Below are 16,461 nucleotides of genomic sequence, written 5' to 3'. Positions count from 1 at the left end.
TTGGGCACTGGACACGTATTTGGATTGGTTATAGACATGCAAACCAGCTCTGATCCGTCCAGGCCTGGCAGAGCAGCAGCAGGACCTGAATGCCTCAAGCCATGCCCATGCCAAGCTCTCCTGGCTCTGCAAAACAGGGACAGAGGTTCTGTTCCATCCCATCCCATCCCATCCCCAGCTGTTGCTCACCAGGACATGCTGATGAGTCCAAGATGGGACAGAAGGACATCTCCACAGGACATCTCCACAGGGTGAGCACCTGAACTTCTGCTCCTGTCCCGGCTCTGAGGCCCTGTTGGCTCTCTGGGCTGTCCATGCCTCTTCCAAAAGATCCAGGAATGAAGTAAGGAAGGACACTGATGCCACCCACACCCCTGAGCTCCTGGGGCCTCAGAGAACCACCAAATCCAGTGGCTACCACCCTTGTCCCCACCGAACTGCTCCCATTTTTACCTTAACCAGCCACAATTCTCGGTTCCTGCTGGGAGCAGCTGCTGTCTCTCTCTTCAGACCAGTCTGAGCCCACCCTGCCCTCGAGGACACCCTGGAGACACAGAGCTGAGCCCTAAGGACACCCCTGCCAGGGCTGAACCCACACACCCAGAGCCCTTCCCAAGGGCAGGACTTGGTTTTAATTTGCATGATCCCTATTTTTATTATTTATCAGTAAAGTGTAATTACTGCTTCCTTCACAAGCCTTAATTAAAGATGAAAAACAATCCTGACAAGTCACTTAGATTTTTTTTTCCTTGGTCTCCTTTAAATTAAGACTCAAGTGTTACTGGAAGTGTTTCATATCACAACACATTTAACTGAAGGCTGCTTCGTAATAAATAAATCACTGAAGACAATGCAGGAACTTTTCCTGAAGGCTCTTCTTACAACAGGATTTCATTTTCCAGCTGGGAAATGCTCTGGTGCTCTTTTTCCTCCACACCACCTCTTCCAGCAAGGGGGAAGCTCCAGGAGGAGCTGTGAGCAGCCAGGGTGCCTGGTAACCCCTGCCCAGCCCAAGATCTCCAGGAGGGCACCAACAGCAAAGCTCTGGAAGCACAAAGCACCCCCATCTCCTCTGTGCCATGGGGGCTTTGCAGGAACCTGGCCCTGCAAATCTATTCCCAAAAATATTCTTTAAAAGACAGGGCTGAGAGAGAGAGGCTTTTTCTGCACCTCAGGGCTCCCCACATCACAGTTCCCAGCTCAGAGCCAGGAAAGAACTCCAGAGGCCACCACAAATTTGGAACATTTATTTATGCAACTGATTTTCTTAAAAGGAAAGAAAGCCAAAAAAATATAATAACAAAATAATAAAAAAACCATTAACAACAGCTGGATGTGTGTGGCACAATCCACATCAGACACGTCCCTCCCTCCCACTGCTCCATCCTCATCCATGGTGGAGCTGCCTCATGGTCCCAAGTCCCTTTGGCACCAGCTCTGGGATGCTGCCAGCTTTTAGGATCACTTTGACTGCATATAGACAAAATTGTTCCAATTTGGTGTTTTTCTTGGGTTTTAATTTTTCCTTTTTTTTTGTTTTGTTTTTATTTTTAAAAAAAAGCACCACTCCAATCTGTAATACCAATAAACATTATCCATCTTAAGAACAGTATTTATATTTTTATATATAGATTTCTATATATATATTTCTATGTACAAGATGTCCTTGCCTTGTGTCAGAGAAGCGTGTCAGTAGGAGCTGGAGATGGGCTGGGGTTTATAGCACTTGGATTTCAAAATCTGCCCTTCACCAGAGATGCCCTAAAAACCCAGAGACACCCAGCAAGGAGGTATCAAAATAAAATAAAAAGGAAAAAACTCTTCGTTTTAAAACATATATACAACTCCTCCGGTCTCTGTTGTCTCTGTAGGACTAAGTGGGGTTTCAACTCTCCTCCTTTTCTGCTTTCTGGCAATACTTTACCTGCAGAGCCCTATGGGATGCTCCCTCCCTCTGGGCCACAGGCAGGATGTGGGTGGCCCAGGCAGCAGCCATTCCTCCAGCTCCCAAGGCTGGTCTGCCCCAGAGCATCCCATCCCATTCCCAGGGATTTTGGAGGCTCAGCTCAGCCATTTTCATATTAAACCAAACAATTTCTGCACCCAGCATGCAGCACTTTCCCTAGGACATCACAGGCAGGTCTATGGGACTGGGAAAAGGACACACATTTATCCCAGTGTGAGTACTGGTGTAGCCAGGTACTGGTGTTACCGGACCATTTGGGAGTAAAAAAAACCTTTTGGTGACAAGACAGAATGGACACACTGCAGATGAGACAGCAGGGAAGGAAAGAAGGAAGGAAGGAAGTCATATAGCCCTTGGAATAAGTTATTGTCAGACTGTGAATTCCTCAGAGAGGAGGGGGCAGAACCAAGGGTCTGGGATGGTGCTGAAATCCCCATCACCACAGCAGTTGCACATTGTCCAAGGGTAGAGAGGGCAGGGATGGCTCTTCCTGCTCTCTTTCACCCTTGGAAGGTGGATGGAAACAGCTCCTGGGTTTGCTCCTCTGGCCACTTCAGCTGTGCAGCCTTCATGATTCCCTGGGGAGAATTCCTTGGGCAATGGCTTGGCAGCCCCAGGCAGGCAGGGCAGGGAAACTGGCCCTGCCCTGGGAAGGCATGGCTGGAGGATGAGGGGGAACACAGATGGGAGGTGAAGGGGTCAGATGGATGAAGGACAGGGCTGCCCACATGAAACCTCCAGCATCTGGAGAACAGTTTCTCATCTGCTCTGCTCCATCCCTCCCAAAAGTGATGGTGAAGGATTCTGTCTGGCCCTCAGGACAGAACCTCCCCTGAATTCCCAGACCTGGATCCCTCTGGATGCCCCTTCCCAAGGCCCATTACAACCAGGCCGAGAGCAGAATCCCTGAAATTACCACAACATCAGATGGGAAAAGTGCCATTTCACACCCACCTGCAGCAGGATGGAGCTGAAACACCTCAGGTACCTTCAGCCACCAGCCTCAGTGACACAGGAGCGTGGGGACCTTTCCCCGCAGAGCCCCAACGCACGGCCATGGCTTTGGCACAGCTCAGCCCAAGCCAACACTGCCCCAGATTCGACCCTCCTGCCCCATCAGGCCCAGCAAAAGCCAAGAGCATCAATGGGCAACTGCCCAGAGGTGGCATCCAGGAAGTATTTGGGATGGACCTGAATTTTGAGGACTTTGCTTCAAATGCAGTGATGCACAAAGGAAGGGTTAAAACCAGACCCATGGGCCAGTGCCTGTGGGACATCAGGATGAATTCGCTGCTACAGATGGAGAGGAAGGTGTGGAGACACTGGGGAACCATCCCCTCCAACACTTTGCAAAAGCACCAGGAGGGTTCAGGTCAGTCCCTGCAGAGGGACATAGCATGGCCAGTGCCCCCGCTCCCTCATCCCTGTCTGTCCAGGGCTGGATACACAAAGGGTTGGAACTCACAGAACTAAAACAGGATCAAACTCATGGTGCCAGCGGGCAGAAACTCAAGAGCTCCTGGAGGGCCTTTGCTCTGGCTCAGAGTGAGCCCACCGAGGGAAAACCCCCCACAGCCTCTGGGAGCTTTAATTCTACACACAAAAGAGCAACATCTCCCAGTGTCCATCCTTCCCTGATGGGAAACAGCCTCAGCTCCTTGTGGCCTCCCCTCCAGCAGCACTGCATCCCACACACACCAACCCCAGGCTGTGATTCCAAGGAACCGGCTGAGTTGTGGGATCCACCCACACAGACATGCCCAGGGCAGGGAGGAAAGATGGAGAGCGGAGGATGAAGATGGAGAGTGGCCAACACATCTCCCCGTCCTTTTGTTTTCTGGATCTCAAGTTTCCTGGTGGGTCCTTTGCTGTTTCCCTGCCCACCCCGAGCAGGGACACAGCGCCCAGCTGGGAAGCGCTGTTGGCACGGCCCTGCACAAGCCCTTGCTGCCCCTCTCGTGGCCCGGTGCTATCTGGTCTCCAGGGACTCCAGGTATTCCAGTGCTATGTCATAGCAGAAATGGTACTGCTCCTGTTCAGAGAGAGAAGAGAGGGTGTTACGATCCAGAGGGAACTGTTTCCCAAAGTTGTGAGGAAAAACACGTGTCAACAGCCCTAAGGAAACACCTGTCAGCCTCTTGGGGCCCCCTGACAGTTCTGCTGAAGCCACAGCCAGGAAAAACTCCACTCTTGGCAAACGACACCCACTGCTGGGGCAGGGGCATGGTGCCCCAGATCCAACAGCGCCACATGCACTGAAATCTAGCATTTTGGGGGACACACGGCACTGTTACCTGCCCCGAGGGAGGAACCAGGACTGCAACATCCCCTTTTTGTGAAAATACCTTTTTTCACCATCCCAGGTACAAGCAGCACTGGGGACTAAGGGACTCAGCAACTTAATCACCTCAGTGACTGACATCTGTCAATCAAATGGTGGAAGAGACATGGGAACAATGGAGTCTGGGGTCAGAGGTGCCCACAATAAAACCTTAGGCAGGAAATCAAGGAGTTTTTGTTTCTGAGTTCAGCAGATGCTGGAAAAGGAGAGAGCAGCCAGGCAAATACCCATGGTTGGAATGGATAGAGATGTCTTGCAGTGGCTGCCAGGACATTCCTTTATAATAAATTCTCTTTCCCAGCAGGACCAGGCTCCCTCTCCCATCTTTTCATGAGACATCCAGGCATTGTGTCAGCATCCTCCCACCCTTCACTCCCCATCAGCTGCACAAAGGGAAAGCCCAAAGTGGCTGACTTCTGGTTTTGTAACCAAACTCCCTGAATTGGGGCTTGTGAGGGCAGGCTCATCCATCCCCGTCCTCCTTTTCATGACCTGTTCCTGTGCTCTCCCACCCTGGTACAACTGACAGCACAAAATTCTCAGGAGAGCTCCAGCCGTGGCAGTGCCCATCCAAGGAGAGCCAAGCCCCAAACAAATCAGGATTTTCGTGCTGCTGGCAGTGGGACATCAGGTGGGAGCGCTCTGGGTGTGACAGCAGGGAGGGAGAGGGCAAAGCTCATCTCCCCAGATCCTGGCCACAGGATGGGGATTGGAGCCTGAGCATGGACATGAAAATCCTGTTATCCCACACGGGTGGGCAGCCATTGGATACCAGGTGGGAGTGGGCAGAGGGGGAGAAGGACTTCAAAGCAAGGAGGCTGCAGCAGCCCAGATTAAAAGCACATAATGCTTTTTGGATTAAGCAAAGGGATTGTTTCCATTTATCATCATATAAAAATAACCCCTGGGGCAAACAGAGGGGGAAGGGGCACAGGCAGCAGGAAGTGCTCTCTGCTGGGCTGAGCTCCTTACACCAGGCATGGATCCAGCCTCCTGGTGACTCTGGGAGATTGAGATTCCCAGAATAGTCAGTTCAGGTTCATTTGAGGCAGGAGGAGGCTTGTGTCCTGATGGGAAATGTTACCTTTTTTTAATACCCTTGCAATTTAGCCCAATGGGTCTGGTGGCTTCATGCTTGTCACATCATCTTTCCATTATCTGCATCCCTTCCCCTGCTCCCCTCTCCCCTCCATCTCCTTTTCCTCTTTTAATTCCTAATGCAAATCACATCCCCTCTTCAAAACCATTTCATTTTGCAACTTAGGGATTTTATAATCTAAACAGGGTAAACATTTCCAGCTGACTTGCTTTTAAATCATGAGGCACCTGGATCCCTCCACCACAGGGACGGACAAGTGCCCGCTCCCTCCCCTCCTCCATCATCGGGGGCCAGAATTAGGGCAGGGGCTTTTTGCCCTGACCTGCTGCCAGCTCCAGCCTCCTTCTCAGGACATATCACTCCATTGCTGCTCCCAGCAGCTTGTGCACCCATTCATTTAACTCCAAGTGCTGCTCATTCTCTTTCATATTTCTGACAGGAATTTATCTCACTCCACACCAGCGCTGCTCCCAACACCACAAACCTTCCAAAGAACCACAGTTGCATCCTGTGGGTTAATGTGACTCTGCCTTACAGCTCCTGGGGAGGATTTCCAACAACCCCAGCACTGACTCCAAGGCTGTGCTGGCACAGCAGGATGAAGGCGAGCCCAAGGCTGCTTTGAGGAGCTGCCTCACAGCCCACTCCAGCACAGTGCTGGCATGAGGATGCCCATGATGCTGATCAGGATTTGGGGTGGAAAAGGCAGACTTTTGGGAGGTGAGCATCCCCAGCACCTCTACTTTGTGACAAGACTGGAAGCCAGGGTGGATAGGGTGGGTCTGGTGCTTACCAAGGTCTCCACCATATTTGGTTTGTAGTTGCGGAGGGTCTTGGCAGCAAAGAAAACATCTGCCATGTTGTGACACTTGATCATCTCCAGGATCATGGTGGAGGCACAGAAGGTGCCACTCCGGCCACCTCCATTCCTGGTGGGACAAATATACATGTCATGGGTGAGAAGGTGGCATCAGAGCACCTTCCTGCTGCCTCCAAGTCTCCCTTTCTCTATCTGATCCTGCATCGAGGGGACGTCAAAGAGCAGGGGCTAGTACCTATACCAGGGGGCCTGAACCTGCCCCATGGGGTGGCAGGACAATGATCATGCCCTCCAATCCTCACGAGAGCATGAAAACACCCTTTTGGATTACCAAGGCTGGATCTTGGACATTTGAGCTCAAGCCCCAGCCCTGCCATGGATCAACTCCTTGTGACCTTGGGGAAGCTGCTGTGTCCCTCCAGCCCTGTGCAGGGTGACCCTGGGCTGGTGACATGGTGGTGCTGCTGCCTGGAAGAACTGCCCCACAATCCACACAGGGCACTGGGAACCTCCCCAAATCCTGGGCTGAACCCCTGTTCCCACACCACCACACCTGAAGCCTGACAGCAATAGGAACATGGGAGAGGAAGAGAGAACATGATGCCAGAGCTTTATAAAGCATGTTTTCAAATTATCCTTCAGCTAACGAAAATGGACAAGGCTGTAATTAGTTTTTGATTAAAGATTCGCCTGCTGTCTCTCCCCATCTGTGAATGTGCTGGGTCCCATCTGAGGGGAACACACACGGTGTTCATGAGCCAATCCCACTGGGAGGACAGGGGTGGACCTGAGGCGTCCCTCCCACTGGAACAAGATGAGCTTTAAGGTCCGTTCCCAGCCAAATCACTCTGTGCTTCTCTGTCCCCCCACAATGAGCAGCAAGTGGTGGGAGTGCCACAGCTCCTGCCATGTCCCTACAGAGCCTGTTACGCACACGGGATGTGGGGACAGGGCTGGGTCCTCTGCCAAGGGTGGGGGACCAGCACAAAGGACAGGTTGGTGTCACCCCTGCTGAGCATCCATCTCATGGAGGAGGTGACCCAAAATACATATTGTGGTAGAGGTTGCTCCATCTGGGGACAAAGTCACCCCAGTGAGGATCTCCAGGCAGTGCTGTGGACATGGAATCTGGAGGCATCTCTCCCTGGGCAGAGCCTGCTCCTCCCCAGCTGACACTCACAAGCAGTGCACCACAGTCCTGCCATCACCACTTTCCTTCTGCCACCTCTCCACCTGGGCCAGGAGGTGCAGGAAGGACTTCTTGGAGTCCGGGGTGTCTCGATAGGCTGACCAGCGCAGGTACTGGAAATGCCGGACCATCAGGTGCCCCTCCTGCAACTGGAAAAGTAAAACTCATCAGCAGCTCATGGGCTGCCCTCATTTGCCTCCACTGGAGATCTGACAGAGGGCAGGAGATGTTTGATGGAGGGAAAGAGGGGTTTGCCACACATGGACAGTAGAGGAAAACCCTTTCCTGCTGCTTTAACACAGATGGTTCAGCCCTAGCCTCCAGCTCACACTCATTCCACCAGCCCATCCCACCCAGGAGAACTCCACTGACATGGTTTATTCGACCTCACAGCATCTTGAGCTCTCTGTATCTCCCAAAACCTGCTCCCAGGCCCCTGAGCCTCCCCAAGGCTTCTCCATCACACCTTCCTCTTTGCATGCCCTGGATCCATGGGATGTGGTTCTGTTGTGCTCGCTGTAAACCAGGAGGCTGCTGAGAGGCTGCCACAGAGGCAGGAGCTTAATACCTGGTAATCTGGTTAGTTTGGAAAGCTAATCTGGTTAGCTGGATCCAGGAGGAGGATTACATCCATGGAGCTCAGCAGGCTTTAGCTGGGCAGATGTGGGACTCCTGCTCAGGATCACTCGGAGCATCCTGAGTAGGATGGATGCGGTGAGACCACAGTCACCCCCCCCAGCCCCAGCCTGGGGCTCACAGCTCATGTGTGGGGAGCACGTGGAGGAGAAAGGGGGTGTCAGGACCAGATGAGGGGTCAGGCACAGATGGGGGACACTCAGCTCTGGAGGGCTCCATCCACATAGTTTCAGGTGCCTGCTGAGTGGGATGAGCACCAGACCTTCTCCACCCAGCAGGACCAGGTGTTCCTCTGGGGGAGTTGTTATTCCTGGGGACTGAGAACTGGGGGCATTTGCTGCCCACTCTAACCTGCACATTTCAAACAGGGGCTTTTCTGAACCTTTTTGGGAGCTTTCCTGAACCTTTTTGGGAGGTCTGATGTGAGCTGGTGATGTGCCTGTGATGGCCTGACCACCCTAGGCTCCAGTTTTTGCTTCCAGCTGGAAGCCAGGAAGGCAGAGGAGGAAGAAGAAACAAATAAAAGGAGTTAAAACAGAAGAAAACTCCTCTGACAGCCTGGGAAGGTAAGTTTTGGGATCTGCTTTGAAATGAGGTGAAAGCTCTGGAGCACTTGTGACACTCCCAATGCCCATCTCCAATCCAGCAAGGCTTGGCACAAAGTGGCTCCATGCATTTCCCAGATCTGCTCCCTGGAGGAATCTCCTCATCGATCCAGAGATTTCCATCACACTGCATTTTAATTTAGCCCATAGTATATCCTAGCACTTGAGAGCTGAGCATATTTGGTGTAGGATTTTGTGCTGACACCCAGGAAATGCCAGATGCTCCCTCAGGGAGCGTGAACCAAAACCCTCTTTGTGTTAAGAGTTCAGATAATCGGGATTTATCTCCTCTGGCCCCGGCCAACCTGCCGAAGCACCTTCCCAGCCAGGCCGTCAGCCAAGCCACACGTTCCCTTCCAAGCTCCCTAATTCCCATCTGCCCACTGACCTTCACTGGGGCACTGGCCTCAGCCTCTTGGCAACCATTAGGAGTTTAAAGCCATCAGGGATGCCATCTCCTCCCCGCTGGCATTTGTAGGTAAATCAGCTGCTTCTTTCTGTGTACAGCTCTGCATCACCACATCCTTTCCCTGCTGCTCTGCACTTCTCTCCTTTCAAGGCAAGCTTAACCAGCCATGCAACACTGACAAAGGGTAAAAATCTGTGTGGATCTTCTCATTCTGCAGGGAAAGGGCTCTGCTGATGCCAGGGGAGCTGCTGCGCACACGTGGGGAGTGTCCATCCTGTGCTATGTGTGTGGCAGGGCAGAGATGCAGCTTCAGGCAGGAGGAGAAAGGTCTTCCAGCAGTTTTCTAACACCTTTCAAGGAGCTGTGAACTCCAGAAAGGTTGGATGGAGCAATAGCAATCTTACAAGTTCCTCTCTGGCAGGAGGAGAGCTGGGGCTGTCTCCTCTGCAGCAGCTGAGTTAGGCTGGAGACCGCAGCACTCAGGAAAGATCCTACTGCTGTCAACAACTCCCTGAAATGTTGAAGCTGGGTGGGATCAGTCTCTTCTCCACGGTAACAAGTGATTAAATAAGAGAAAACAGCCCCAAGCTGCATCATGGGAAGTTTAGATGGGGTATTAGGGGAAAATTTCTCCACCAAAAGAGTTGTCAAGCCCTGGCACAGGTTGCCCAGAGAAGCTGTGGCTGCCTCTGGATCCCTGGAAGTGTCCAAGGCCAGACTGGATGGGGCTTGGAGCAACCTGGGATAGTGGAAGGTGTCCCTGTCCATGGTAGAAACAACATGGTTTTGAAGTTCCCTTCCAACCCAAAGCATCCTGGGATTCTGTAATTCATAGAAAGCAGCTCACCCGTGTGATATTCTGGACTCGGAAGAGCCGGGACACGATGTCCTCATCCGCCACTCCCGAGATGTATTCCACCTCCATGGGGCCGTAGTGCTGCAGCCCCGGCTCGGGCCAGTACTGCAGGCAGGGCTGTGGAGAAAAGCACAGCTCATCGTGCCTGGAAATGCGGGCTGGGACACAGGGAAGGGCATCAGGAGACGCCCGAGAAGGGAGCGGCTGGGGCTGGATCCTGGGGGCTGCTGGCACAGGGTGGCCCCAGGGTGGATGATGGCCCCAGGGTTGGATGCTGGACCACAATGCCATTTCTCACTCAGAACATCAACGGCTGGAGGATCTCACTTGTTGAGGGATCAGAGATGAAAGATCAGACCCACCCCCAGCACCCACACAGCCTCCTCACACTGCACAACACAACAGCTGACACTGCCTGGAATGGAAACTGCTGTTCCAGGAGGATGCAGGATGGGCTGTGCCCCAATTCCAGCACAGACCTGATCCTGTACAACAACAGAGCAGGGCTGGGCTGCTCCCAGACGGCTCTCAAGCCCTGCTGGCTTTAGGAGCCACTCTGCCACCAGCAGTGACAGCAACGTAGGATGTCAGTGCTTCTCATCCCATGGCCAGGACATCCCACCAAGCCAAATCAATCCCAGCCTGCATCACTGGGGAGCAACTCCCCCTCCCTGTGTCCATCATGGCACTGATGGATGGCTCAGTCCCTGGAGCATGGGTGAGATTGTTTTCACAGTGTGATAGCTGGGGAACCAGCACCGACACAAAATATATGATGTTTGTCACCACACTTTCACAGGGCATTTAGCAATGCAGGTCAGTCACAGCCTGGGCCCAACGGCACGGCAAACGTGTCTCAGGAATAATTGGTTATTAATAGGGGCTATAAATCTCTGAGATCTCTGAGCCTTCCAGACTCAGAACTATAATTTGGATATTAAAACTTCCCTTGGCAAGGTGTAGTTCAAGTGAGGGCTGTACCCTCAAAGTCACCTTTCAAAGCTACCTGCTGGAAAGGCTGATTTATTACCTGTTGGTCTTATACCAGTAAACATTTATGATCCAGCTAAATATTGTAACCCAGACACCCCTGAAGAACAGACAGCGAGAGAGAGGCAGGGCTGAGTAATGAGGAAAAATAGCAGCAGGAAGGGTAAGGATTCTGTCCCTCTGCCCTGCTCAGGTGAGACCCCACCTGCAGAGCTGCCACCAACTCAGGGATCATGGACCTGTTGGAGCAATGTCAACACAATGGAACACCAACACCAACTCAATGCCAATGCAACGTCAACGCCAATGCAACGTCAGTATCAACTCAAAGCCAACACTACACCAATGCCAGCACTATGCCAACGCAATGTTAGTGCAACACCAACACCACGCACCCAGGCTGGGCTGCTGCTCAACACCTCTTTGGCTCCAACTGGCCAACCCTGTGCTTAGAGGGGACAACTCCTGAGTGCTGCATACAGTCCCATGTCCTCTTGCAGAGGAGAAATTGCTGAGTGAGCAAGGCAAGGGGCTGCAGCAATGGGGACAGAGGAGGACAAAGCCACTCACGGGGACGGAGCAGGACAAAGACACCCACGGTGCAGTCCCAGGGCAGCAGCACTCACCCAGGCAGAGTTGGACTGGTTGAGCTGGTTGAGCATGACGATGGAGGTGCAGCCATAGTCGTACACCAGCCGCCAGAAGTCGGTGGTGGTGTTCTGCAGCGGGTGCAGGGTGACAATGAAGGCAGCGCTCTTGGTGTAGCTCTGTGGAGAGGAAAGACAAGCACCAGTAAGGACACAGTGGTGACACTGGAGCTCCTGTTGTCACACCCCAAAGAATCAGTGCATCAGATGAGTGGGACCAAAACCCTCTTCTCCATGCCTGAGCAGAGCTGGTCTCCCTGGCACAGCCTCAGTTCCTCCATGCCCTGGTGATGGCGAGATCCAAGTGATCCCTGCCCTTGGTCAGGATGAAAACACACACATTTTGCTCACACAGGAAAGAGTACTTTGCATAAATAACTAAGGAAAAGATGCCACTCTTGAGCAAAGAACAAAAAGAAGCCATGACTCCCAGAAGACCCCAGGTCCCAGCTCTGCACCTGGCCCTGACTGGAAGTATCACCCACGGCATCACCCCCACCCACAGCACACCATCACCAGGCACTGAGAGCAGCAGAGACAATCGCTAACCTGGGCTCAATTTTTTTTTTTTGTGGGGAGGAAGAAAACCCCCCAGAAAAATATCTGAGAGTGTGACCACAGCTCTCTTCACAGAGAGCAGCAGGCAAACCTTCCCAGGAAAAATCTTGGGGAAGGCAGTGAGAAAGCTCAGGGAAAACCAATTCTTATCTCTAATTGTTGCGCCTGTTGTTCGGCAAATGTGGAATGTGTTATGGAAATTGTTTACTGAAGAGGAATTTCTTAATTGGATGCTGGTGATGGGTGTTTTAGATTGATTGACAATTAGGTCAAAGCTGTGTCATGACTGTCTGAAAGGGTCACAGGTTTTTTTATTAGTATTGTGGTATAGTAGTAGTATAGTGTAATATAGTATAGCTTAATAAAGCATTTGTTCAGCCTTCTGAAATCATAAAGTCAATGCACATTATTCCTGTGTCGGGGCCTCCCTGCAACAATACTAGAGATTGCAAGAAGGAAGTGGGAGGGAAGGAAATTATTGTATCTCTGGTTTGTGCTTTGAACAAGATACATCCCCTTGGTCATCCTGCTGCTGGTTTGCCAAGGGACAGCTGAGCTCAACACTGCATCAGGCACACTTAAACTAACACAGTTTGGCTCAAGCCTCTTCAGACACAGAATCAGCACAGCTCTCTGCTAATGGGGATCCTCTGACTGCTGCAGAACCTCCTGATTGAGCTCAGAGAAATGACCTTATTGAACCATTCCCATGGCCCTGTCCATGGGCAGCAGTGAGACCCCAGCACTCAGCAAGAGCTTTCCACCTTCACAGAGGGGCATGAGAGCAGCAGGGGGAAAGAGATTTCACCACATGTTGTCCAGGCTTGCCTTGGCACCCTCCTCTTGTAACAAGTGTAAGTGGCAGCTGGGTGTGGAGCAGGGCACAGCTCCACGGGCACCAGCACCACTGATGGATGGCACAGGCCAAGCTGATCTGACAGATGGACAGACTGACTGAGCAAACCACTTTGGCACTTAAAGAGAATGTGACTTTTTTTTTTTTTTACCCAAAGAGGGAAATAGGTTTTATCCCTTCAGCAAGAATTTCATCCAAAGGACTTTGTCTGTCTATAAAAAAAATTTCATTCACTGACCCTTTAGCAGAGATTAAGGGAGGCTCAGTGATGCATAAAGATAAAATGGATATGCAAACAGCAAGCAAGCTGGAAACAAAACTCCCATCCCACTGTAGCACTATGAGAGCCACTCCCCACCATCAGCAGCTCACTCTGCTTTACAAACTGCTTTTGCTGTGGAAGCAGGAATCAGGGAGATGGGATCTGCACAGAGATCCAGCAGGATAAATCACCCACAGCGTGGAAAACGTAAGGCTCAGCTTGGTGCCAGTGCTCAGTTGTGACCAGGAGGCTCTGGGAAGATGCCTGAGGTGTGGGGGGCTCTGTGCTGCCCATGCAAAGCATTTCAAGGAAAGGGAAGTGGGGCTGGTGATGAATGACCCCATTCCTCAGTGTGGGCTTGGAGCCTGCAGCATCCTCTACTCTGCTTTGTGATCATCAGCCACTAGGAGACAGCTTTGTCACTACAGGGTCCTTTCTGATTGCATTAGGGGGATGCATCGTGGCTCTGGGAGCAGTTCAGAGCCCCCGCAGTTGCATCAGGAGGGGCAGGAGGATCACGGGGGGAACTGGCAGCACATGAGGGGTTTAATGCCACCAACCCCTCCAAAAGCTTCCTCTTCCTCCCCTGCTCCACTGTCACTGCAAAATCCTCAAGTCCCTCAGCGCCCGGCTCATGAGAGCAGGAGAAAAGCTCTTGCAGGGTTCTACTACACAGAAGAAGGGGTGCAGGACCCCGTTACACCATCTCAATCCTTCCCTCCCTGCACACAGCTGCAAAGAGCCTTCCTGTGCAAAATGAGGCCGTAAATCCAAACCAAACAAAGTTTTGTCATGAAAAGTTGCCTGAGCCCACAGGAAGCAGCCCCTTGCCTCCCCAGGGAGCACTCACGTCAGTTAAGGCCGCATTGATGTAGTTGTTGCTGTCTCCATCCACGGAGATGAGGAAGGGAAGGCATCGGTCGGGCGGCAGGACGTCCATGCTGCGGTTGCGCTCCCGGTTGCGGGGCAGGAGCGCAATGCTGCACTCCTCCACATCCAGGTGCGGGGTCACGGAGTTCAATGTCTGTGGGTACACGGGTCCCCCTCAAAGCCCTGCCTCGTCCCAGCAGGGGTGGGCACTGGGAGGGTGAGGACAAGGGGGAGCTGCAAAGGTTTTGGGACGCTCACCTGGAACTCCTCCCGCAGCTGCGAGGAGTTGCTCTGCGGCTCTATCCTCACCATCTCCTTGTAGGTGGGCTTGAACTCGCTGGCAGGGATGCTGGTCTCCCCACACAGACAGGCCTCCAGGATGGCATCATGGATGAAGATGTACTGCTCCTTTGGGGAGGAGAGGGGGACAGGGCTGAGCCTTCAGAGCCGGCTGGTGGCAGCAGCCCCAGGTGTCTCCAGCTGTCCCTGATGGCTGCTCACCTCCGTCTGGATCATGTTGATCCTCCGTGAGCAGAGGGTCTTCACGCAGTTGTAGATGTCCACAACGCCCTCGCACTCGGCCATGTCCAACATCACATCCAGGACGATGTAACAGCCAGTCCTCCCCGTGCCAGCACTGGGGATGGAGGGGGAAACAGCAAACATATTCCCAGTCTGTGCTGGCATCCACACACAGCCCGAAAGGCAGCTGGGCACCAAGCAAGGCCTCTGCGGGCGAGGGCTCAATACACAGATCCTGTATCCGGCAACCCTGCTGAGCTGCCAGGACCTCACACACCTCCAGAGCCTGGTTTAGCCTTAAACCTTCCCCAACATCCCTGCTGCAGGCCCAAGAGTGCGTGAAGGTCAGGTGAGCACCCATGTCTAAAGCTCATTTTTAAGGCAGCACAACACATGGGTTTTGCAACAAACCCAACAACTAAACCATCTAAGTGGCAACAGTCTCCTGGGATCCCAGCCCAAAAGCACCAAGGATGGCTCAGCTCTGAGCCCTGGGAGAAACAGGGAGGCTCTCCTGGCATGAGCAGGTCTGGATGCACCAGGTGAGACCCTCAGGATAAGGCTAAACACAGCAGGGTACCCAGAGTGAGTCCAGCAGTGGTGACATCCCAGGCCTTGGCATGGCTGGAGTCACAGTCGAAGACGTACTGTGCCCTGACACAACCCCCCCACTGATGTGTCAGGAATGGAGCCACCCCCCTGTTCCTTTCCTACAGAGTCTTTTCCAGGGAAATACTAATTTCTGGGGCTGATGAATCACTCGTCATGATTATCAGTGATTACAGGCTACGGGCACTAATCACACTGGCTGGTGAATGAACGCTGATGAGACAGTTGACAGGGAGAAATCAAATAAAAAATAAAAAAATGCCTCCCACTCATCAGCTCCTCCTGGTTTGCCCAATGGAAGAAAAGCCATTAGCCCACCATGTGGAAGGCCTGCTCAGGGCACAGAGAGCCACCAAAACTGCTCAGATGTGTCACTCGTGTCCTCCCAGCTCTGGCGTCCCGGTGGCTGAGCCCTGCAGGGACAGCCCTGTGGGTAACTATGGGAACAGGGCTGTCCTGCTGCCCCCCTGCCTCTCCCTTCAGCCAGACCCCACGTCCTGACCATCAACGGTGGTCAAGCTGCCCATTGCCATTTCACCTTTGCCCACTGGGACAGAGCTGTCACCAGTAACAGGTTGGGGCAGCCTCAAAACAGTGCTGCTCCCTGCTTGTCCCCCTGGACCAGCCCCTGCTGCCACCAGCCCCGTGGTGACACTTTACAGACAGATGCCATCGCAGAGGGACATCAAGGGCAGGCTGGACAGGGTTTGAAGGAATCTGGACTAGTGGAAGGTGTCCCAGCCCATGGTGGGGGAATGAGCTTTCAGGTCCCCTCCACCCCCACTTGTCACACGTGCCCTGCCCCCACCTGCAGTGGATGACGATGGGGCCGGCGTCGGGCGGGGTGGACGCCTTCACCCTGCGGATGAAGGCCAGCAGCCCTGTGGCATGGTAGGGGACACCGTGCTCGGGCCACGACATGAAGTGGAACTGCTTCACCTCGTGCCGGGCTGAGTAACCCCGCTGCAAGGGAAGGGTGAGAGGGCAAGGTCACGCAAACACTTGATTTTCTCAGGAATCCATGATTTTGCCAGCTCAGCATCCAGGCAGATGGACCACACAGCAGTCACATGCATGGGCAGCCCCACAGCTCTCTCCTCTTAGCTGCAAGAGGGTTAAAAACTACCAAGGAGAAAAAGGAGGAGGTGGCAGCAGGCTCAGGTGTCTCTGCCCTATAACCAGACAGTAATTTGACATTCCTCTAGATTAAGGGGTAAATTGTACCA

General features: G+C 52.9%; 1 protein-coding gene across 3 annotated transcripts in view; it reads right to left on the bottom strand.

The window, feature by feature from the left end:
* Positions 1-1,232: 1,232 nt before the first annotated feature.
* The window catches only part of PTPRU (protein tyrosine phosphatase receptor type U), a 57,660-nt gene continuing 42,431 nt past the window's right edge, over positions 1,233-16,461 (bottom strand). For all 3 annotated transcript variants that reach the window (XM_059868941.1, XM_059868939.1, XM_059868940.1), the window contains exons 22-30: positions 16,044-16,198; positions 14,606-14,741; positions 14,363-14,512; positions 14,085-14,258; positions 11,538-11,678; positions 9,913-10,038; positions 7,407-7,564; positions 6,200-6,335; positions 1,233-3,998 (exon numbers count right to left, since the gene is read on the bottom strand). In XM_059868941.1, coding sequence (XP_059724924.1) covers positions 3,936-3,998; positions 6,200-6,335; positions 7,407-7,564; positions 9,913-10,038; positions 11,538-11,678; positions 14,085-14,258; positions 14,363-14,512; positions 14,606-14,741; positions 16,044-16,198 — 1,239 coding nt within the window. In that variant the 3' untranslated portion in view covers positions 1,233-3,935. The remainder of the gene's footprint in view (positions 3,999-6,199; positions 6,336-7,406; positions 7,565-9,912; positions 10,039-11,537; positions 11,679-14,084; positions 14,259-14,362; positions 14,513-14,605; positions 14,742-16,043; positions 16,199-16,461) is intronic.

This window comes from Haemorhous mexicanus, chromosome 27, assembly GCF_027477595.1.
Source record: "Haemorhous mexicanus isolate bHaeMex1 chromosome 27, bHaeMex1.pri, whole genome shotgun sequence".
In the NCBI taxonomy this organism is placed as follows: domain Eukaryota; kingdom Metazoa; phylum Chordata; class Aves; order Passeriformes; family Fringillidae; genus Haemorhous; species Haemorhous mexicanus.
This window is presented reverse-complemented; position numbering and strand designations above follow the sequence as displayed.